This window comes from Micropterus salmoides, unplaced genomic scaffold (assembly GCF_014851395.1).
Source record: "Micropterus salmoides isolate LMB-PRFRI ecotype aquatic unplaced genomic scaffold, ASM1485139v1 Ms_hic_scaffold_21, whole genome shotgun sequence".
In the NCBI taxonomy this organism is placed as follows: domain Eukaryota; kingdom Metazoa; phylum Chordata; class Actinopteri; order Centrarchiformes; family Centrarchidae; genus Micropterus; species Micropterus salmoides.
In genome coordinates, this window is record NW_024041262.1 from 6804800 (window position 1) to 6827032 (window position 22233).

Here is a 22233-nt window from a genome sequence, read left to right on the forward strand (position 1 = left end):
ACTTATTATCACGTCTGAAGTTCTATGTTTAAATCTCGCAAAGACCCCTGAGCAATGAGATGAGGTTGACAGTGTCACGTAGTCCAGTATCTAGTGCTCTGTGTTATAAGGAAAATTGTGATTATATCTTCACGATAACTCAAAATACATGCCATCTTATGTATCTTAAATATATGTAGCATAGCCACCATGTCATTGTCTTGAATGTAATGGGTTGGAAAATAATCCTTCTTACCATCATGTATACATACTTAACTTTTACTTTTTAAGTGCTGATTCCAAACTCACTAAGCCCTTCTTCCCTTAGTTGGTGCACCTTTAAAGCTTTCTGTTCTCAAAAAATATGCTATTAATGAATTAATTTTCAATTTTTTTGAAAGTTGTCATTAGCATATTTTATCAGTTGCAGCTACCCAGCTAATTAAGCAAACATAAGCATAAGTTCCTTGAATGCTTGAAAATTTTTGCTTAAATTTCCAGATGACTCATTTCCAAATGAGAATCTTGTAAAAAAGAGTCTTAAATATACATGCAGACAAATCCAAAGCTTCCAAAAGCCAGAGCGTGCTTTTGACCATAGGTTATTTTGTTGTACATGAATGAATGACAAGTAGCTCACTGTGGCAAATGTTAGCTAATGCAAGCAAACTTAGTTTGCTTACTTTATGGCTACTTCTGCCACTTTTACACTATATTTTAGTATTTACCAAAATAAGCCATAATTGCTTGTGGCCACAGAGTAGACTCACCTGAATGCAAACTAATCATTATTCAACATACTATAGATTTATTGTGCAGGGCACAGGTTGGAGGAGAAATAAACTGGAACATTCTGCAACCTTATGAACATACAGTAGAGCTATTTACAAAAATGTAAAGTTATTCTCTTATGTGTTTTGTATGAAGCACATTCACATCAAAGGCTGTGTTGCGTTGAGTTTCCATCTTATATGAGATGTTACACAGTAGTAGCTAATCATTGCCAATGATAAAGAACCGTGTCTGTTTGTTGTGCAATTTGACAAAACTCCAGTAAAATTGACTTAACTCTTTTTATTGAATTTGAGGACATTTTTATCATTTATAGGATCAAGATTTGAGTCTCAGGGATTACACATCATTACAGTAGCACTGAAAAAACCATGCATGTTGTAAATCTTACTATCACACTAAGATGTACATATGATTGTGGCATGGCTCTTGGGAGAGGTGACTTCAGGTTGATTATCTAGCCTTGGCCAGACCCACCATATTCTGGGCTCTGTTGAAGATGGAATAGTACTGTCTGATGAAGACATCACCCAGGATCCACAGGTTGTCACCTCCGTTGCCAAGGCCAGTACGGCAGCCGTAGTATTGAGACTGTGGGAGGGATTTAGAAGAAGAATTTAGATGGAGGGGAACTATAGTGAGATGAGACAATAGAAAGTCTGGCAAGGAAACAAACACTTACCTGACGGACGTAGGCAGAGGCTGGGAGGGTGAATGCCTGTCCGTGGATGTGGAAGGTCAAATCAGGCATTTGGCCAACGCTGTTACAGTTGACAACATACTGAGGCAAAGAGAGAGAGAGAAGAAAGTTAAAGATAAAGGAATTTGGTTAAATTAATCAACATTCAGCTGAAGCAATAGAATTCAATCCACCAACTCATCTTTCTTGGCACTTACATCTCCGTTCTGGCTGGTAGCTCCCAAAGCACTGTTGATGTTGCTTATGCTGCTCTGAGGTCCAACAATCAGAGAAGTGCCTGTGTCCACGATAGCCTGACAACCACCATTGCAAGCCACAACTTGACCATTGACAGTAACACTGAAAGAGATGTGCAGTACAGCATGCATCAGGTCGATATTAAACAATTGTGCCTGCAATATCGCTTGGATACATTTCTGAGGACCTGTGATGCTGTATCCGTGGCTTTACCTGTCTACTGTGATCTGCCAGTACAGGTCTCTGGAGAGGGGAATCCAGGTGATGGGGCCATAATAGTGGTTGGGGTCAACACCACCGAAGGTCACCACACTGCCTTGCTGAGAGTTTCTACAAAAGAAAGCAAAATCTTATTGATAAACTGACTAGAAACTGCTGATGTCCAAGCCTTGGTAAAAATGTGTATAGTAACAGTTTGGTCCAGAAACATTCCCCTTTCTCTAGATAGGATAGTGCAGAGGTATGGCTGTCCTTACGAGCTCAGGTACACAGAGAAGATGTCCTCATTGACCAGGCCCTCAGTCATCATGTTGTCGAAGACGGGTGTAGCGCCAGAAGCGGACAGGCTTGGGTATGCCAGGCCCAAGATACCATCAGCACGCATGTACTGCATGAAGGGAGCCTCAGTCTGGCTCAAGCCAAAGATCTGGTTGGTCACAGCAAGTCCACCGACCTGACAGACAGACACAAAGACAGTGCTGGGATTGATGACTGTCCCAAATTACAGCGGGCTCTTTTAAATTGTAATCTCCTTCATCCCCTTCATTTGCCTTTTCTATTTTAATGACATTTTTGGCTGCAACAAATATGACCATGACCGTGCAGGGCAAAAGTGTTAAAGAATACAGGTATATCTTTGCCTTGAACACAGTGAGACAAAGTAATAATCCCACCACAGAAAAAACTGTGAATAGTTATTCATTTTCCAGTTTGAAGTAATACTATTTATTTCTCACTGTCACAGTGTCGTATCCAAGGAAGCCAGTCATGCTGCCGGTGCCATACTGGATTCTGAGAGGATTGCCATTGTTTCTGTAGGTACTGCTGGTGGTAGGGTTAAACCTTTTATGGTTGCCTGGAAGGTACACACGACAAGAGTTGTTTGCTGATATCGTATTTATAATAACAATGTTTTTGATGCAAATGACAGTGAAAACAGTAAGAAAACTAAGAAATGAATGAAGTTAAGTAGCTGAAACACGCTGTAAATCAAATGTTCCTTCATGCAATTTAACAAAGTAAATTACAAAGCAAAATTGCTTTAAAGTGAGATTTAAAACTACAAGTTTACAGCTACCTTTTGTTTTTTATCTGGCTTGAGTAGATTGGGTAGGTAGGTGTCATGCCTAAACCCTGCCCTTAACCAAAATCTCTCCTCACCTTAACTGTTAAACCTTACAATCATTTCTGAAGCTAACAAACAAGCACTGTCAAATATTAATGTTGAAAATACCTCCAAATAAAATAAATATGATGACAAAAATTTCTGAAAATGGCTACCAAACCTTTTTTTAACATTTGTCTATTAAATGTGTGGAGGTGTATATATGCATGTATGGTTTTACATACTGCAGGCTGCACTGCTGCAGTAGATGGAGGGCACCCACAGGTTAGATGAGCCGCTGTCAAAGATGACCCTGAAGGACTGAGGAGGGGTTCCAATGGAGATGACTCCATAGTAAGACAGCTGGAGAGCAAGAGGAGATGATTGATGAGCAAAACGAGCCATTTCTCAAAGTGCTGTTCATCTATCTGGTCAAGCTTTAGCAGCTGTTACTCACATCAGCATCGTTGGTCATGCCCTCGTTGCCCACTGCAAAGCGATGGTCAAACTTGGCCATGGGGTTAAATGGGTACTTGAGCCTGAACTCTTCCCATAGACCCTGCTCCTCCAGGTACTCCCTGGCTGTCTTACCCTTCTCCAGAGGGACCCTAGGATTCAACAAAGGGAGCAACTTATTGTTTCCCCTCCATTCAGCTGCATTTGTATGCCTTTTATTCCCTTTCACTATTTATCCATTAGGAAACATGACCCATGACATTCTCCTGACCCAGCTGCATTAACTCAAAATCAGATTTACTCATACAAACAGGCCCAATACTTGTTCTTTAAGTGTCATATGTCTGCAGTTATTTCAGATGAGGTAATGAAGTTTAGGTAGTAGATAAAAATATAAATCTAAAGGAAAGTGAAGTGATAGAGTGCTGCGGCTTACTTACTGGACGAGGCACTCAGACAGTGCCACCATGGCACACACGACAAAGGCCCACTTCATTGTCTCGGATCTGCTGTCAGCTGTGTTGGAAAATGAATTTCAGTCGGGCAGAATCAAGCAAGCAATCAATCAAGAATCAAGGTCGCTGTACAAAACGACCAAAACTGGAAATCTGCAATAGCAATGTAGCAGGTCTATGATGCTGTGGTATACTCACCTTTAGACTCTAAAACCTGAGTGCCTAAAGACAGACAGGCATTCTCTTTTATACAGGTGGACTGATACTTTACCTTTACACAATGATAAGGCAATGAACACACAAAAGTGATAAGTATAGATAAGTAATGGACAAAGTAATTGTTGACCTCAAGACAATGTCAATTATGTGATTAAAGGAAAGAACATAAACCTTTGGAGAAAGCTTGCACAACTGCAGCGTAGTATAATATTTGTGTTCATGTTGAGTGTGCTAACTGACAAACTAGATTGCAACGGTTCTCTTCGCAAGGTCAAAAGGTGATGCAAAATGATGATCAAGATAAATTCACAGCTGTGGTACATAAAAAACACTTTTAGGGTTTAATATTAACTTTTGTCGTGCATGTACATACCCCATACTCAATTACTTGACGATTAAATCTGTGTTTTAATATAATAATTTTTATTTTGATATTTGCCATAATTTTGCAAGTATGTCATGTATATATTGTACAGCACTAAAACCAAACCAACATACTACTATATGTAACTACATATCATCAAAATTTTAAAGCATTTTCCATGTATGTTAAAGTCAAACGTGTAAGAGGTGGATGAGCAAGAGAGAAGAAGAGTGTGAATATGGACAGAAATGTTGACATGATATAAAAACTATTTTGGTCATGAAGCCTAATGTTCAGCTACCATTCTGTGGTTTATGAGTGCAGTGTATGAACTACACTGCAGGCTGGAGTCTCTGACACACAGACAGATCTGTGTTATACATGTTCATCTCCTCTATGAAACAACCTCAATGCGCTGCATTAATAGGTCGTGGCTCTCTCTCGGTCTCTCCCTCCTCAACCCCCTTAGAGCCCATGCATTAGTTCCTGTTGTGTACTGTGGTTGCTGTGGCTGTTTTAACATAGACCAATAAGTATGACATCATTATATAGACTGACCTTTTCTCTGTGTCCCTGTGTTGGGGAGACCATGCTTTTCGCCAGGAGCCATATTTCTTTGGCATGTTAGAATATTCTAACTAGCAGTAAATTAAAGGTTAAGGTCATAGCTATAAATAAATATGTTGTAATGTATGCAAATGTCTTCTAAAATTGATGATTAAAGTAATTTTGTGCATTTGTGTCCACTTGCCCCATCACGGGGTGGGGCAGGGCCCCACATTTGATCTTGAATAGGGCCCCCATATGCTTAAGGCTGCCACTGGACTAACACCACAGTCACCTTTGTATGTGGGTCTTGGCAATAACAGTGTTTTTCACTACACTATCTCTTATATCAAGGTCTTTTCCTTTAGAAAGGTAATAATATGAATTACTGCTGATAAAATATTCATAGAGCTGTGTTATCATATTAACCAAACACATTAATAGAAACACAAGTGCACACACTACTGTTATAGTAGAACATAAAAAAATAAATAAAATGTTTGAAGAAATTAAACGCAAACCAAATGTCCACTTGTCTTTATTCATCAGTAGAGTAAAATATCCTGAGTCTCTTACAAATGTATAAAAGCATATAACTGCATTTACATGTATGCAATATCATAATGAACAATATTATCATCAGAGAAGTAGGCAACAGTGAACTTTACTAAAGTTTGTCATTTTAGGCTTATCAACTCAGGGTTTCTGTTGTAATCATTACTGGGGATTAAAAAAAAGACTTGCAAGTGCATTTCTTCTTGTGCAGGTACATGCATTTAATAGGAGTTAAATACTTTGTAGTAAAGGAAATCCATGCACACTCCTTAGCATACAAGACATTTATTTTAAAAGACCTCCTACTGTCATGTCCAAGGCTCAATCCCATTTCACCCTTTGCCCCTACCACTTACCCCTCCGTTTTTCATTTTCACGGCTAGGGGTAGGGTGTCCCGATTCTTGTTGCGATAGAGTGGTAAAGCGAACGGGTAGGGCTAGATAGCCCTCAAAACAGAAGGGCTACAAGAAAGGTCTCAGAATACAAGTATTTTCTTAATATAATTTATGATAACCATGGTTATTCTTATTTTAATGCCATTTTTAACGTAATATGGTGATTTTCTCCAAAACAATTTTTTAAAAATCGCTAGCTCAGCCGCTAGCATGCTGTCTCGTTAGCTAGCTTCACTTGTAACGTTAGTTACCTGGTAATAAAGCTTTTCATTTTTAATTGGTGACTTATTAGATCACTTGATGTGCAATATAACGTTACCATGAGAGAGATTACCACAGCGGAGGACGACATATTGGAGTTGTTGTCAATCGTTGTCATGGAGAAATCTTGTGAAAATTCATGTCAGAGCCATTGTCGACTATTGATGACGTCTCGGGTTTCCTGAAGGGTTGTTCCGTTGTGTAGGGGAATACTTCAACCCCATGTTGTAACTCTGTTTTTAGGGCCAAGGGGTACACTTGAAAATAGAAGGTAGGGGCAAGAGGTGAAATGGTACTGAGCCCAAGTGTAGTGTGCTAAAATCTCCTTTTCTATGTCAAATATTTAGTGAAGCTACAGAGATCCAGTGAGAACAGGATCTGTCAACTAAGTTCACCAGTATAGGCAAACATGGTTAGTCTTGCTCAGTCTCTGACCCTTCAGAGATCCAAGCCTTCCTCTTCACAGGGACTCCATCACTAAAAGGCTTTCCTACCCCTTCATCACTTCTGGGTCTAGTTTTACTGAATGCAACATTTTCTCTTCCATTGCCACATGGACCACTTCCACCTCGGGTCAGGAAGATCCTCTGTGCTGCATCAGCTGAGTGAGAGCTCCCAGAATGCCAAGCTCTTCTCCTGGGGAACCTGTCAAATCCAGGAGAACCTGCAGGATACAAACCACAAATTCCAGATGCAAGCTTGGCTGCTTCAGAAGTATGGTTGTTGCTAGATGCTTGAGGGTAGAATGGTACTAATTCGGACTCGGAGGAGGTGCTACGTGTACGGGGAAAGATGCCGACTGATACAGGTGAGTAGTGAAGCGTGGAGTGAGAGAAAGAATACGAGGATGGAAGGGAGACTTGTGGCTTGGGGTGAAGAAGACCTGTCTTTGTGTCTCTAACTTCTGCTGTTTCCCTTCCTTCTCTTTCCAGTTCCTTTGGCTTTGCCGACTCTTTGAATCTTTCAGCACCTTTGATCTTGTTACTGATCCACCCCTTCCTTCTTCGTATCTGAGCCTCTTCTAGTTTCATTTCCAGGTTGTGAACGTCCTCAGTTATCTGATTGACCTGATCAAAACGAGATAGTAGTGCACTGACACAGGGCAGCAGGCGGTCCAGGTAGGGCTGGACGTCAAACCCAGGCTCTGACACTGACAAGTCCTCAGACCTCGTGGAGAGAGCCGAAGACGGTGGACGGGGGGATGACAATGATGAGGACAGGGAAGGAGAGCGGACAGAGGTTGGGGTGGAAGACAGGGTTGAAAGATGGGATTCCTGTGAGGACCTGGAAGGGGGGATGTCCATACCTTCGAACTTCACCCTATGCCTGAACTAAAAAGGTAAAGAAATTTGTAGAATCAGTAACATGAATTGACTGCGAAAGTTTCTCATTTGTAAAACACCACAACTAATGCACTACCTACTTCTTTAGCTTTGGTGAGTCCCATCCAAAGCTTGAGTCTTTTGATAAAAAACTCCACCATCTCATAGTCCTGGGGTTCAATGTTCGGATGGTGCAGCTCAGCCTGCTCCGCCCTTAAGGACAAGACAATAGTTAGCAATGAAACCCACCATTATTTACCCTTAAAAAACTCCTTTTTGAAGTTAGCAATATGATAGCAATAGCGCTTTCATTTCAGCATTTTCATTGGCAACATTACGATTTTACATCTGATGTTCAGCATTCTTTTGAGTACAGTCGGCAGCTTGTAGGCCTGTTCTACACTCAGACTAGGCTATGTCGACATTTTTTTAGCATTCCTAGTGGCCGCTAGGAATGGTGATGTCTGTCGGTCCACTTTGATCCAGACTGAAATATCTCAACTATGTGATAGAGTCCCTTGACAGTTTGTTCAGATATCTATGGTGTCAAGATGATGAACCCTAAAGATTTTGGTGATCCCCAGACATTTCTAATTAAGTCAATAGGTCACTTATTTACATTTATTCATTCAGCTGACACTTTTATCCAAAGCAACTTTCAATTGCTATATATGTCAGAGGTCGCACGCCTCTGAAGCAACTAGGGGTTAGGTGTCTTGCTCAGGGACACATTAGTGGATGTATTACAGTTGGGAGTTGAACCCGGGTCTCCCACACCAATTATCCACTTCATGTATCCAGTGAGACACTGTATATCAAGATCTACTGGATGGACTGATGTAGACATTCACGTCCCCCACAGGATGAATTGTAATCAGTTTGGTGACCCATTCACAAAGCACCATCTGTTCAGCAAACTTTAATTTGTCCAACTGGTTTCTGACCAAATACCAGCAAATCGAATGTGATTTCTATCTGCTGCACTCAGTGTTTACAGGCAAACAAGAAAGTGAACAAGGTACACATTTCACCTGCTTGGCACCAGTATGTTAGCATTGTCGGGATCATGTTAGCATGCTGATTTAAGTATTTAGCTGAAAGCGCCACATTCCCCAAGTACAGCCTCACAGAGCTGCTAGCATGGCTGTACTTTTCCTGTTCTTGTTCCTCTAAATGAGAATGCTTTCTATTTCAGTCAGGATGTCATAGACAGCATCCTGACTGGAAACATCACAAATTGGCATGGGATGTGCAAGGCCCAGGACCGCAGGGCTCTGCAGCGGGTAAAACTGCTCAGAAGATCATTGGTAACTACAGTATTTCCCGTGCATCAGTGATGTCGGGTACTGCACCCACCCCAGCACAGCCTGTTCACCCTGCTGCCTTCTGGGAAGAGATATAGAAGTTTCTGCTGCCATGTCACCAGACTGCAGAGCAGCTTCTTCCCCCAAGCTATCAGATCTTTTCCTCCTAAGCACTGCTCCATTGAATATATTATATAGTTTATTTCTGTCCAGCATTTTTATGATTGCTTTTGTATTACTGTTTGCTATGTAGTAGAAGGCAGTTAAGTAACTTAATTTCATTTTACAACCTGTTGCAATGTGACAAATAAACCTAACTTGTACTTTTTGCGTGCACCACTTCCCAGCTTTTGAAGACCACTCAAATGCTGAAAATGACTTGGACCTGCCTTAAAGTTCACACAACACCAATTAAGTTTACCACTGGTAATATTGTGTACCTGTATGTACGGATGAGAACAGCTCCACAAAGTTTGGCAAATAGCCAAACACCTCCCCCCATCAGTAGTAGCCCATAGAGAGGCCCAAGGATTGGGTGAACCCTGCATAATCTTTGGAGAGCCAACCGGCCGCGCAGGATGGAGAGCACTGAGACACCGGTCTGATGTACCGACAGGAAACCTTCAACTGAATGGGAGAAGAGCTGAAACAAAGACAGAGGAATATCAAATACATTTCTTTTGTACAAAATTTAGATTCAGCTGAATCTATTAGTACCGTGTTTCCTAGGTGAGTACAGAGCAGCAGCAGCAGCAGCAGTAGGACAGTCAGAGCCCACAGCTCCCTCCAGGCTCTCTGCAGAACTCTGCCCATCCCCACCCACCACCGCACAAACCTCAAGGTTCCCAGCAGCTGGAACGCACAGTAATGGAAATGAGTATATATTCAATAGAGTGTGAAAACTGTGGACCAATATAGAGTTGTTTAAAGATGAAACCTTGCTTTACCTTAAGAACAAGTAGAGTTAGCAGGACAGCCGCACACTGAGAACACCTCTGTGCCAGAAGGGCAGCACTGTGGAAGTAGAGGAACTTGTCTCGATGGGACCGAAGCTAAATGGCACATAGTCTTCAGGTTATTGTAAGGTCATCATAACACACAGAATAGTAATTTTTTACTGTGACAGAAGTAATACTCATTGGTCAAGAATGGACTCATTAGGCTAACATATAACAGGAGCCTGCTCAGACGTCGCTCATGTTGGAGGTAATCTCAATGGAAGTTTTCTGTTTTCATCCCTTACCTTGGTAAGACAGAAAGTAGCCTGGGATAGGAAGCAGAGCTGCAGGATAGCTGTTGTCAGGGACAACAAGGCCAGGAGAAGCTGGAACCAGTGTCTGCATTGACGCAGGTCCTGGCCACGCTTAGTAGTCATGGACCACAGTTCTCCAAACAAGATTAGGAGAGCAGAGATGAGAAGAAGAACCTGCAGCATAAAGCCAGTGGATTTTATCAATTAAATAATTTTCTTATTTGAAGAATACGTATTGCTCCTAATTTCTATACTTTATATATTTGAAAGGATTACAGTGCTTGTTACCGTAAGTGCCACCTGCAGGTCCAGTCCAGAGAGGGATGAAGGAATGAGGAGGGGATAGATGGAGAGATAGGGGGTGACTCTCTGTGTCTGAGCCCACTGTAGTTGTACAGACACACACACAAATAAACCAGACTCCCTGTGGTAGTGCGTGAAGCTGATAGAAAGCATTTTACACCTGGGATGAGAAAAAAGATAGTTTAGATATTTAAAAATGTTTCTTCTTAATAAATATCAACAGATATGGTAAGGTATGAAACCCAATATATAATCAATGTATCTTGAAAAGTATAGATTTCATCACTGCAATGGAGGGTTAAAATGATGCAAACAAATCACATCAGAAGATTCAGCATCATTTGCAAAAATGCAAAATACTTTGGTTATCTAGATGAGAAAATCATCATCTCTTATTGCTCCAATTGTTCCCAGAAGAAAGACTGTTGCATTGTTTTAATGGTGTGCAACGCCTCATTATTTTCAAGAGGAATTCACTCTGTTCTTGCTCTCAGAGGAATTAACAATTTCATACTGATGGTGTTAATAAATGTCTTGGAGAGGCTGTCTCCTTGCCCTTAAAAATCCACTTACTGTTTCTTACTCCAGTCTGCCATGTGCAGGTCAGCCAGGAGCTGGCGTGTTGTTACACTGCTATTTCCCCAAAAGACACTTGCCAGAGGACTGAGAGCATGTGTGTACTCCAGTCGTGGCAATCCAACGAGGCGTAGTGGAAGGTTTTGGTGTATGTGTGGTCCTAAGGTGTGGTTGATCCACTGCTCTGCATCTGACCAGCTGGATGAAGAGAGAATGGACATAAGTTTCAGTTTCAGGATACTAAAGGACATTACCCACCCCAGCCACACCCTGTTATATGTTATATATGCAGCCTTCCGGGAAAAGATATAGCATTTAATGCTGCCGCACCACCAGACTGCAGGCAGCATTTTCCCCCAAGCTTTCAGACTCTTAAACTCAAATTCATCCTCATTTCTGTTTACCAAATTTAACATTGTATTACTGTATATTGTCTGCTACATAGCAGGGAAGAGAGCTACAAACTCAATTTCACATTACAACCTATTGTAATGTGACAAATAAATCTACCTTGTACCTTGTGTGTGTAGGTGTGTGTGTGTGTATCAGTCCTCAGCTAATTTCGCATCCTACTGGACCGATCAGCCTAATATTTTTTTGTGAACACTTCTGACTGTATGTTCAAGGACCTCTCATGGTTGTGGTGATTCACAATGTTCACAAAAACTCTATTTCATTGACTTCTGGCTCCACACCCCTCTTAAACCAGCTGGTAGAGGTCGCAAGTCATCAACAGCTGCTTCAGTGTGGAGTCTTGTTTCTTTTAGGAATGACTAACTTGGCGGTCACATTGGTTCGTTGGATTCGTTTGTTGGTATTTTCTCTTTGAAATCTTATTTCGCTGGTGTATTGAACTTTTAGGGGGTTTGTCTCAACATAGCCTGTGTAATCTGAATCTTACACCTTGATCATGTAACCTATATATTGTCTCCCCTTCATTCTACCAGCCCTGCCCTGTTTACAGCACACACGCCCCCAAACGCACCTGGCAGGCATCTGCACTCTACTGAGTGCACTCTTCTAGTTTTAACCTGTTATCTCAATTTCTTCCCTCTTATTGAATCACAAATTCCTTGTTTTACCTCCTGACCTGTAGTCTTCGTTAATCTAGATCGTATTTGTTTGGTACCATCGTTTTGAAAAGTGTTCCATGACAACACATTTTTTTACCTACACAGAAGAGAAAGACAGGAAACATGGGGATGAAAGAGGGGGAATAGCATCTAAAAATCAAACCACGTGTGGAGCTGTTACTTCCCATAAAATGGTGTGAGGTGACAGCACATCTGTGATATGTGGTTGATTGCTATCTGTAGATAATAAGTACTCACATCACTTGTGATGACCTGATTTTGTCTCTGTTGTCTACAGACAGCCAAGGCAGGACTGCTAGCAAGGAAAAGCAGACTACTGCCCAGGGCCCCCAGATCCTATCTATGGGTCCTGTCATAGTGTGTCAAGTGTTTTATGGTAATTTAATTATTTGCACACTTTTTTACATGAATTTTGAACCATAATATCAACTAAGCCAGGCCCTGCCGTATTTACATGTAGAGGAGGCCCAATATAATATTTGTGATCATATTTCAAGCAGGTTAATCTGACCATGAAGTTAGAAAACCTCACTGTGTGTGTAGATATATATATATATATTTATACATAAACTGTATATATTTAATTATAAATTTTAATGTAAATAATACAGTCGCAAGTGCCAACACGTGTTCTATCAGAACACCCAGAGCTCTAATTGGAACACCCAGGGTTCTATCAGAACACCCAGAGTTCTGTGACCTCACGCTGTGTCAGTGTTCCCTCCTGCAGACTGATCCAGAAGTTCAGTTTAGACCTGCTTCTCCACAGTGAACACTACAGAGACATTACCAGCACTAAACTACAAACTACAAACGTTTAACCACAAGAGGAAAACACTGAACAGAGACCGGTAAGTAAATGCACTTTACAGAAGCTTAAGCACTAAGTTGGTTTAGAGTTTAGAGATTAATTTGCACAATTTAAAACATATAAAAAGATGATGAAGACGTTTATAGTGAAGGAAATTCTGTGAAACAGCAGCAGTGAGTGAGTTTCAGTGTGAGCTCGGGGACAGGCAGCATCAGCTCATCTGTCACAGACTAGATTTTTACAGGCATGACATCTGAACAATCACCAGACAACTTGTGTTGGTTGATGTATGCTTATTTAACCACATATGCTTATAAGTAATGTTTGTGTTTCTCCTCTAGATATCTGATTCAAATAACTTGGATAAAGAAGCAGAGAACATGGACAAAATCTCCAGCTCTCCTGCGTTCTCCATAAACTCAGAGAAGGCTGAAATTACTGTCAAGACGCTGCGGTCCTCTGAGAAGAAGAGGTGGAAGAGGTGTTTCAGTGGATGGCAGAGGAAAAAGATTCAGGCAGCTCCACTTAAAGACATGAGCAATTCTCATCAGTCCATCAACACTGGTGATGAGGATGAAAAATCCTTCAGACAGACGTCTGTGGACTGGTCTCTGCCTGTTGCAAAGACCAAGGCAAAGAAGAGCAAACTTTTCTTATGCTTCTTCCCCTATTTCTTCTCAAAGGTAAGGATGTAATTACATGGAAATGCTACTAAGTGCGACCACTTTAAAAGTACACAGAAGTAGATTGGACCAGATCAGATAGACACTATAAAGGATTCATGATGAACTGTCTCAGGCAGCTCAACATCTCTGCTCCATTCTTTACTTCCCTTTATTTTGTAATCATAAACATTTTTTATTTTGTGCTTCTTTATCCAGTTGTTTGTTTCTGACTTGAACTCATATCCTGTTTAGCTGTTTGTTGGACTGTAGATGTTTGTGTTTCTAAGCTGATTTTTTTTATTACTTTCCCAAAAAGAATGAGAAGAAAATGCAAGATAAAGAAGCAAAGAAAATGGACAAAATCTCCAGCTCTCCTGCGTTCTCCAGAAACTCAGAGACCGCTGAGAATACCAACATCCCTGTATCAGGAACCAGTGATCAGACCGCTGAGGATCTTGATGATCTGATGCACTGCGATGACATGTTTGATGACAAAGAGATCACTTGCCCTAGCATCCATCCCATCATCAGCGAGGACAGCATATCAACGTGTTCCTCTTCTTGGTCTTCCGTGAGCTTGGACAACATCTCAACACGTTCCTCTTCTTGTTGTTCCATGATCGAGAACGGGAGGATGACAGACTTTTCTTGGTGTTCTTCCCTTGACTGGGATATGTCAGACATGATCACATCATTTGATCAGAATCTCGATGAGGAGATTACAAAGGTTTGCCAAAGCTTCTGCAATCCAGAGACCATGGAGACAGAGGCAGAGGATTCTGGAGAAGACTCGACCACTGAGACAGGATCAACCTTGAGACTTTCCCTCACGTCAGAAGAGAGCATGAGATCTGCCTCCTGTGTCTCTTCTTCCTCCACCATCACTGCCATCACCGAGGCAGGCAAAATGCTCGTCTCCTACGTGATCGACGAGGCTGTCAAAGCACTGCGGTCCACCGATGCTGCAAAGACACTGCAGTCCACTGAGGCTGAAGAAACCTTCAGCCAGACGTCTGTGGACTTGTCTCCGCCTGCTGCAGAGACCAAGAAAAAGAAGAGGAACCGTGTCTCATGCTTCTACCACATTTACTTCTCAAAGGTAAGGATGTACTTACATGAATATTCTAATAAGTGCGGCCACTTTAAAAGTACACAGGAATCGATTGGACCAGATCTGACCAGATATAACAGGTGGCACAAACCAGCAGAGACACTGTGAAAGATTCATGATGAACTGTCTCAGGCAGCTCAACATCTCTGCTGCGTTCTTTCCTTCCTTCTGTAATTAACCTGAAAGCATTTGAATCCCAAAATATTTTATTTTGTGCTTCTTTATCCAGTTGTTTCTGACTTGAACACATGTCCTTATTAGCATTTTGTTGGACTGTAGATGTTTGTGTTTCTAAAGCTGGTGTTTTTTATTACTTTCCCAAAAAGAATGAGAAGAAAATGCAAGATAAAGAAGCAAAGAAAATGGAGTACACTTGTCCTTGCACCCATCCCATCATCAGCGAGGACAGCATATCAACGTGTTCCTCTTCTTGGTCTTCCGTGAGCTTGGACAACATCTCAACAGGTTCCTCTTCTTGTTGTTCCATGAGCGAGAACGGGAGGATGACAGACTTTTCTTGGTGTTCTTCCCCTGAGTCGGATATCTCAGACATGATCACATCATTTGATCAGAATCTCGATGAGGACATTACAAAGGTATGCCAAAGCTTCTGCAATCCAGAGAACATGGAGACAGAGGCAGAGGATTTTGGAGAAGACCCAACCCCCGAGACAGGATCCACCTTGAGACTTTCCATCAGGACAGAAGAGAATGTGAGATCTGCCTCAGATCTGTTTGACGAGGCTGTCAAAACAGTGCAGTCCACCGATACTGCAAAGACACTGCAGTCCACCGATACTGCAAAGACACTGCAGTCCACTGAGGCTGCAAAGACTCTGCAATCCATGATCCATGATGAAGAAACCTTCAGCCAGACGTCTGTGGACTGGTCTCTGCCTGTTGCAGAGACCAAGGCAAAGAAGAGCAAATTTTTCTTCTGCTTCTTCCCCTATTTCTTCTCAAAGGTAAGGATGCTTTACTTATTTTGTAATTAACCTAAAAGCACGTGAATCTCAAAATTTCCAATTTTGTGCTTCTTTATTCAGTTTCTGACTTGAATACATATCCTGATTAGCTTTTTGTTGAAATCTAGATGTTTATTTGTGTTTCTATGCTGATAGTATTTTATGATTTTCCCAAAAAGAATGAGAAGAAGATGAAGGAGGAGGAGGAGGAGAAAAGATGAAGCAACCTCGTTTTAAAAGGAGCACTTGTGCTGAAGTGCAGATGTCTTGACATGTAAAGATCAGGACCAGTTTCAGAAGCTGGCATAATAATAACGTCACCCCATTTTTCCTTTCTCCAAACCCACCACCTCCACCTTCTTGCCCCCTATACCCACCCCATTTTCTTAACCCTCAACTCCACTCTCAACCCCACCTTTGTCCCCCATTTCTTCAACCCCATCCCCATTTTCTCAACCCCCAACCCTACTCTCAACCACACCCGCCTCCTCCATGTCTCTCCACTCTCCTCCACCCCCTTCTTTCTCTCCACCATTTCATGTACACCTCTAAATAGCTTTAAATTTAACATTAATAAACATTTATAAATATGGAACATGGAGACAGAGGCAGAAGATTTTTAGAGAAGTCTGGACCACTGAGACAGGATCAACCTCCAACCTTCCTACGCTTCTTCCTCCACCAACACTGCCATCACATCACAGCCTGTAAAGACGCTGCAGGTCACTGAGGCTGTAAAGATGCTGCAGGTCACTGAGGCTGTAAAGATGCTGCATTTCACAGAGGCTGTAAAGACGCTGCAGGTCACTGAGGCTGTAAAGATGCTGCAGGTCACTGAGGCTGTAAAGACGCTGCATTTCACAGTGGCTGTAAAGACGCTGCAGGTCCCAGTAGCTGTAAAGATGCTGCAGGTCACAGAGGCTGTAAAGGTGCTGCAGGTCACAGAGGCTGTAAAGACGCTGCAGGTCCCAGTAGCTGTAAAGATGCTGCAGGTCACAGAGGCTGTAAAGGTGCTGCAGGTCACAGAGGCTGTAAAGATGCTGCAGGTCACAGAGGCTGTAAAGATGCTGCAGGTCACTGAGGCTGTAAAGATGCTGCAGGTCACAGAGGCTGTAAAGATGCTGCAGGTCACAGACGCTGTAAAGATGCTGCAGGTCACAGAGGCTATAAAGATGCTGCATTTCACAGAGGCTGTAAAGATGCTGCAGGTCCCAGTAGCTGTAAAGATGCTGCAGGTCACAGAGGCTGTAAAGATGCTGCAGGTCACAGAGGCTGTAAAGATGCTGCAGGTCACAGTGGCTGTAAAGACGCTGCAGGTCACTGAGGCTGTAAAGATGCTGCAGGTCCCAGTGGCTGTAAAGATGCTGCAGGTCCCAGTGGCTGTAAAGATGCTGCAGGTCCCAGTGGCTGTAAAGATGCTGCAGGTCCCAGTGGCTGTAAAGATGCTGCAGGTCACAGAGGCTGTAAAGATGCTGCAGTCCACAGTTCCTGCCCCCTCTATGCCCCCCCCCCCCCCCCCCCCCCCCCCATTTTCTCAATCCCCCACTGCCCCTCTATGTCTCTCTCCTCCCCTTCTTTCTCTTTACCTAAACCTCTAAAGGGCTTTAAATTTAACATTAATAAATATTTAAAATATTGTGCTGTGATTTTACATAGTTTATCTGTCTGCTTTTCTAAATTAATACTACTTGTATTAACAGTTCTAGTAGTTTACTGGACTATGGGTTAGAAGGAAGATGACGTTTACACCTCCTTGACAGTAGAAGAAAGGAAGCTCTGACAAAATAATTTGCTAACATAGACATTTGAACCTTCCTTAACTGATAAAACAGGTCTCAACCTGAATATAAGTCACCAATAAAATCTAACTTCCGAAATGAGGAAAAAGTCACACAAGGGAAAGTGAAAGACATTCTGAAAATTATAACTTCCTTCACAGTTGGCAGTCCAGAGATGACGGACTACGCAATGGAGACCACGCTGAAGACCGCACTACATATGTTAAGAGTGAAACTTTAGACATCCAGAGAAGCAGTTCTGGGTTAGATAAGGCTGAGATTGCGACATCGTTTAAGGAAATTAAGACACACATATCCTTGCTAAGTGAAGATATGAAACAAATGGTGGAAATACTTGCTATACATGACAATCTAGCTGGCGAGTTGGCATGGCTTCGCTTGGCGCAGGCAAAAGCAGCCAGCAACTACAAAAAAACTGGTTACAGTGCTGAAGCAGGCACAACAAGCAATGACTAAGGAATGTAAGAATGATATATCCCCAAATTACGGTAACTGTACTTCCAGAAATACAGCAGTGAGACAAAATATAATAATAGGAGTTACAAAAATCCTTTAATATCAACTTTTTCCATGTTGCATCAGTATTTTTTTTGACACCACAAAGGCTCAGAATGACTCTCTATCCAGTGTTCCACGTTGTAGGCAGATTTACATGTCGCCATTACTGCTGTGACATCTTACAGGGGATCCTGTAGTACGTGCTACATGTTGAAAAAAGGATTGAAATGTCATTGAAATAAAGGTTGTAAACCAAATAAATAGATTTAAATTGACCAATACGCCACTGCTGTTATCAGATGCCTTAATAATTCCCAAGCCTTTGACTTTTGAGGACTGCCAAAGACCAGAGGTTTGCCTACACAGGTCCGATCCTGAGCCATTAAGTAAAATTCTTCAAGCTGGGTACTTTCTGTAAATGTTTCCTGGCTGAAATTCACACAGCACGATACAACACATACTGAGAATCAGCAGGTGGATTAATATATAGGTTAAAAAAATCTATTATATTAAAATATTTCTGCAGTAAGCTGTTATGGGCCAATATAACCGCCGGCCCGATTTTTCTGTCTAGACTTAAGAGGTAGGAACAGGAAATTGGATGAACAATGTTTTGTTCTTGATACTTATATGGTGCCAATGCCTTTTTACACCTACCAGTCATAGATCCAGGGCTTCCTTGTATTTTCCAGGCCAGTCATGATCACTATCAACAGATTATCAAGAATAAGGTAAGCCTGTTTCATATTCATTCACATTTCACTTCTTCAGTTCTGGATAACTGTGATCTGGATCACTGAAAACCTTTACTGAACAGGAACTGAAGGAGCTTCTCGGATGAGAGGCCTCAAGTATCTTCAACGTATTTCAGTTGCCCTTGATTTTAACCTTCCTGGGATAACTATGATCTGGATGACTGAGGATCTTCACAGACATCATGATATTGTACTGCACAACTTTGCCGTTGCAGATAAGAATCTGTTCTCAATTGACCTACCTGATAAAAATAAAATAAATAAGATTATTTTTAACTCCTGTAAGCTGAACTCTTCCGAATTTCATATTGTTATCTATAGTAGGCTGGATAGTACACTAAAACAAATGGATTCTTTTGTTTATAAAAAAGCAAAATGATAAAAGCTCTAATGGTATACCAGCTAAGTTTTATTAGTTCCTTGTCGTTTTAAACCTTATACCAACCAAACCAAAGTGAGTATATGAAGACATTAGACCCTTTGCTGTACAGGGAATTTGGAATAGCACAAAGGCAATGTCATTGTCAACCAAAGGCTTTTTGGCTTTATACAGTATGTACAGTATCTCACAAAAGTAAGTACAACACTCACATTTCACATCATGTGACAACACTGAAGAAATCACACTTTGCTACAATGTAAAGCAGTGAGTGTACAGCTTCTATAACAGTGTAAATTTGCTGTCCCCTCAAAATAACACATCACACGGCCATTAATGTCTAAACCGCTGGCAACAAAAGTGAGTGAAGTGAAAATGTCCAATTAGCCATTTTCCCTCCCGAATGGGGAGCAGGTGTGTTAAATTTGGTTCTCTTTGGCTCTCACACTCCCTCATACTGGTCACTAGAAGTTCAACATGGCACCTTATGGGAAAGACCTCTCTGAGGATCTGAAAAAAAGAATTGTTGCTCTACATAAAGATGGCCTAGGCTATAGGAAGATTGCCAAGACCCTGAAACTGAGCAGCAGCACGGTGGCCAAGGCCATACAGCGGTTCAACAGGACAGGTTCCACTCAGAACAGGCCTCGCCATGGTCGACCAAAGTTGAGTGTACGTACTCAGCGTCATATCCAGAGGTTGTCTTTGGAAAATAGAGGTATGAGTGCCGCCAGCATTGCTGCAGAGGTTGAAGGGGTCGGGGGGTCAGCCTGTCAGTGCTCAGACCATACGCCGCACACTGCGTCAAAATGGTCCCAGAAGGAAGCCTCTTCTAAAGATGATGCACAAGAAAGCTCGCAAACAGTTTGCTGAAGACAAGCAGACTAAGGCAAGGATTATACTTTCCACGTCCGTGAGTTCGCAAGGCTCCGTGCTACCAGGGCACCAACTGATCTACTGCGCATGTGTGGATCGTGTCCGCCAAGCTGACTGCAGAAAGTAGTATTAACAGATTAAAGCAGTCCGCTTCCGTGGGGTTCGCAACTGTCCACGTCCGTGTCCGCTCCCGAGTATATTCGTGGCTTCAGAACAAGGACTACTGATACCATGTCCTGCGGTCTGATGAGACCAAGATAAACTTATTTGGTTAAGATGGTGTCAAGCGTGTGTGGCGGCAACCAGATGAGTACAAAGACAAGTGTGTCTTGCCTACAGTCAAGCATGGTGTCGGAAGTGTCATGTACTGTGACATACTGAAGCAGAGTATGATCCCCTCCCCTTGGAGACTGGGCCGCAGGCCAGTATTCCAACATGAGAACGACAATAAGAATCATGGCTACTATATGACACAAGAGTAGTTTCTAACTTTGACAACCTGTACTTGTAATATTAAAGAAGACACTGTGGTTGACAGCAATGCATGCCATCAGCCACCTTTCCCCCAGCCTTCTACAGATCTGACAAAAAAACAAGTCATTATAATGTTGTTTTGGAACAAGCAGAGACTGATACTGCAGGGGATCTCCCAGATCATACAGTGTGTGGCAGCATTTGGTGTGATGCAGTGTTTTAACAGCAGGAAGCTGAGTGTTGTCCTTACTCTCTGAGTGAGGTGAGATTAGGGACGCCTGAGGGTGCTGTGTGTAGACGACGTCTGACAGCGGAGTGCAGCAGCCTGCCCTGCCTCTGCTCTGCGCTGTCCTGGTAGTTCACCATCAGCACCAGCAATAGAAATAACAGCTGGCACACACAATGCTACAGAAAAGATGTAGTAGATAATTAACAAAACATGTGATGCTTCTGGAGACAATTTGCCATCAAGGTTTGTTTTAATTCTTACCCTCATAAGTGATTGCAGAGCTCGGACTTTGCGGGCCTCTTCTTTTGCCTGTAGCAGCCCATAGCCGCATAGTGGCCGAACCTTCCCACCATGCTCTCCAAATGCCCTCACCACAGTGGTCTCCTGAGCCAGCTGGTCCTCGACCTCTGGATCCACAGGCCTCCAAAGTGTTGTGTAGATCAAAGCCTGCACACACACCTGAGCAGGGAAGATGGTGTTGCAAAACAAAGGAATTATCCACCAAAGAACTAAGAAAGGAGTTAATTAGATGACATGTTTGAACTCACCTTGAGAGGTTCCAGTAGCAGGGCAGAGGTGAGAAAGGCAGAGAGAGCCGATATCAGCCACATGAGGACTACTGTTCTAGACAAGAAGCTGCCGTACAGACCGACCACAGCCAGGCAGGACCCTAACAGCAGAGCCACCAGAGGGTAAATCACACACAGTGTCCAAGGAGGGAGCAGCCAGCTGGGCTGACCTCGAGCAACACCTAGGGAAGGGGAAAGATATCAATTAGGTATTTACTGGGCCTAGTCTAGTACAGTGATTCTCAATCGGTAATTGTACCCCAAGACTCACTTACTAAGCAGCTGTTCAGAGGACACATAGAAAGACTGTGGGTTAGCTCAACCACTGTAATTGTAAAAAAATAAAAAAATCTGATTTGAATTTTAATATATATATATATATATCCACATCTTGACTCGGCTGTACCTCAACACTACGTGTTGTAAGAATAAGGTTATAGAGATTAGAGAATGCATGAAAACTAGTTAGTTATCAACTGAGCAGAGAAGTTGAGTGGCTAAACGGCTGAAACAGATAACACTAGCTAAAAGTTATGAAAAAACTGTTGAAATAGTTAGCCAAAAGATATGGATAAACAGTTGAATTCAAATAAGTTAGCTAAAAGTAATGGATGAGCAGTATAAACACTTAGTAATAGAAAAAAAGTTAAAATAGCTAATTGATGTGGATAAATGGTTAAAACAGATTAACAGATTAAGTAGTTAGCTATAAGTCCTACTACTACATAATTATTTCAACTACAACTGAAATACAGCCAACTAAAAGTAATGGATAAACAATTGAAATACATAGCTAAAATAAATGGACAACTGTTTGAAATCGAGAGCCAACATTTTTGAACAGACAGTTGAAATAGATTGCTAAAGCAGATAAATGGTTTAACTTCCAACCTCTGCTACTGTGGCGGTTGCATAAATGCAAACTTGACAAAATGTACCTAAAGGCATGAAATGTCTATATCATTAA

General features: G+C 42.0%; 2 protein-coding genes across 2 annotated transcripts in view; both read right to left on the reverse strand.

Moving 5' to 3' along the window:
• Positions 1–1038: 1038 nt before the first annotated feature.
• Positions 1039–4000, reverse strand: LOC119916043 (pepsin A-like). Its single transcript, XM_038735894.1, has 9 exons — positions 3929–4000; positions 3490–3640; positions 3278–3395; positions 2665–2783; positions 2185–2381; positions 1922–2038; positions 1669–1810; positions 1454–1552; positions 1039–1362 (listed from the first exon to the last, which is right to left on the reverse strand). Exons 1-9 carry the CDS (start codon positions 3982–3984, stop codon positions 1225–1227), a joined length of 1137 nt encoding a protein of 378 aa, XP_038591822.1. The 5' UTR covers positions 3985–4000; the 3' UTR covers positions 1039–1224.
• A 1594-nt stretch (positions 4001–5594) lies between these two features.
• pkd1b (polycystic kidney disease 1b) overlaps positions 5595–22233 on the reverse strand; it is a 42319-nt gene continuing 25680 nt past the window's right edge. The window contains exons 31-41 of the mRNA XM_038736388.1: positions 21246–21448; positions 20959–21156; positions 20719–20873; positions 11039–11239; positions 10451–10625; positions 10154–10336; positions 10054–10063; positions 9628–9783; positions 9351–9537; positions 7708–7819; positions 5595–7615 (exon numbers count right to left, since the gene is read on the reverse strand). Coding sequence (XP_038592316.1) covers positions 6698–7615; positions 7708–7819; positions 9351–9537; positions 9628–9783; positions 10054–10063; positions 10154–10336; positions 10451–10625; positions 11039–11239; positions 20719–20873; positions 20959–21156; positions 21246–21448 — 2498 coding nt within the window. The 3' untranslated portion in view covers positions 5595–6697. The remainder of the gene's footprint in view (positions 7616–7707; positions 7820–9350; positions 9538–9627; positions 9784–10053; positions 10064–10153; positions 10337–10450; positions 10626–11038; positions 11240–20718; positions 20874–20958; positions 21157–21245; positions 21449–22233) is intronic.

What these genes read in the sequence shown, in the direction of transcription:
- LOC119916043 (XM_038735894.1), bottom strand. Translation starts at nt 3,984, where the DNA reads ATGAAGTGGGCCTTTGTCGTGTGTGCCATGGTGGCACTGTCTGAGTGC. An exon ending in GCATGACCAACGATGCTGAT is followed by an intron (nt 3,396 to 3,489) that starts GTGAGTAACAGC and finishes CTTGCTCTCCAG; the next exon opens with CTGTCTTACTATGGAGTCAT. An exon ending in TGGCAGATCACAGTAGACAG is followed by an intron (nt 1,811 to 1,921) that starts GTAAAGCCACGG and finishes CATCTCTTTCAG; the next exon opens with TGTTACTGTCAATGGTCAAG.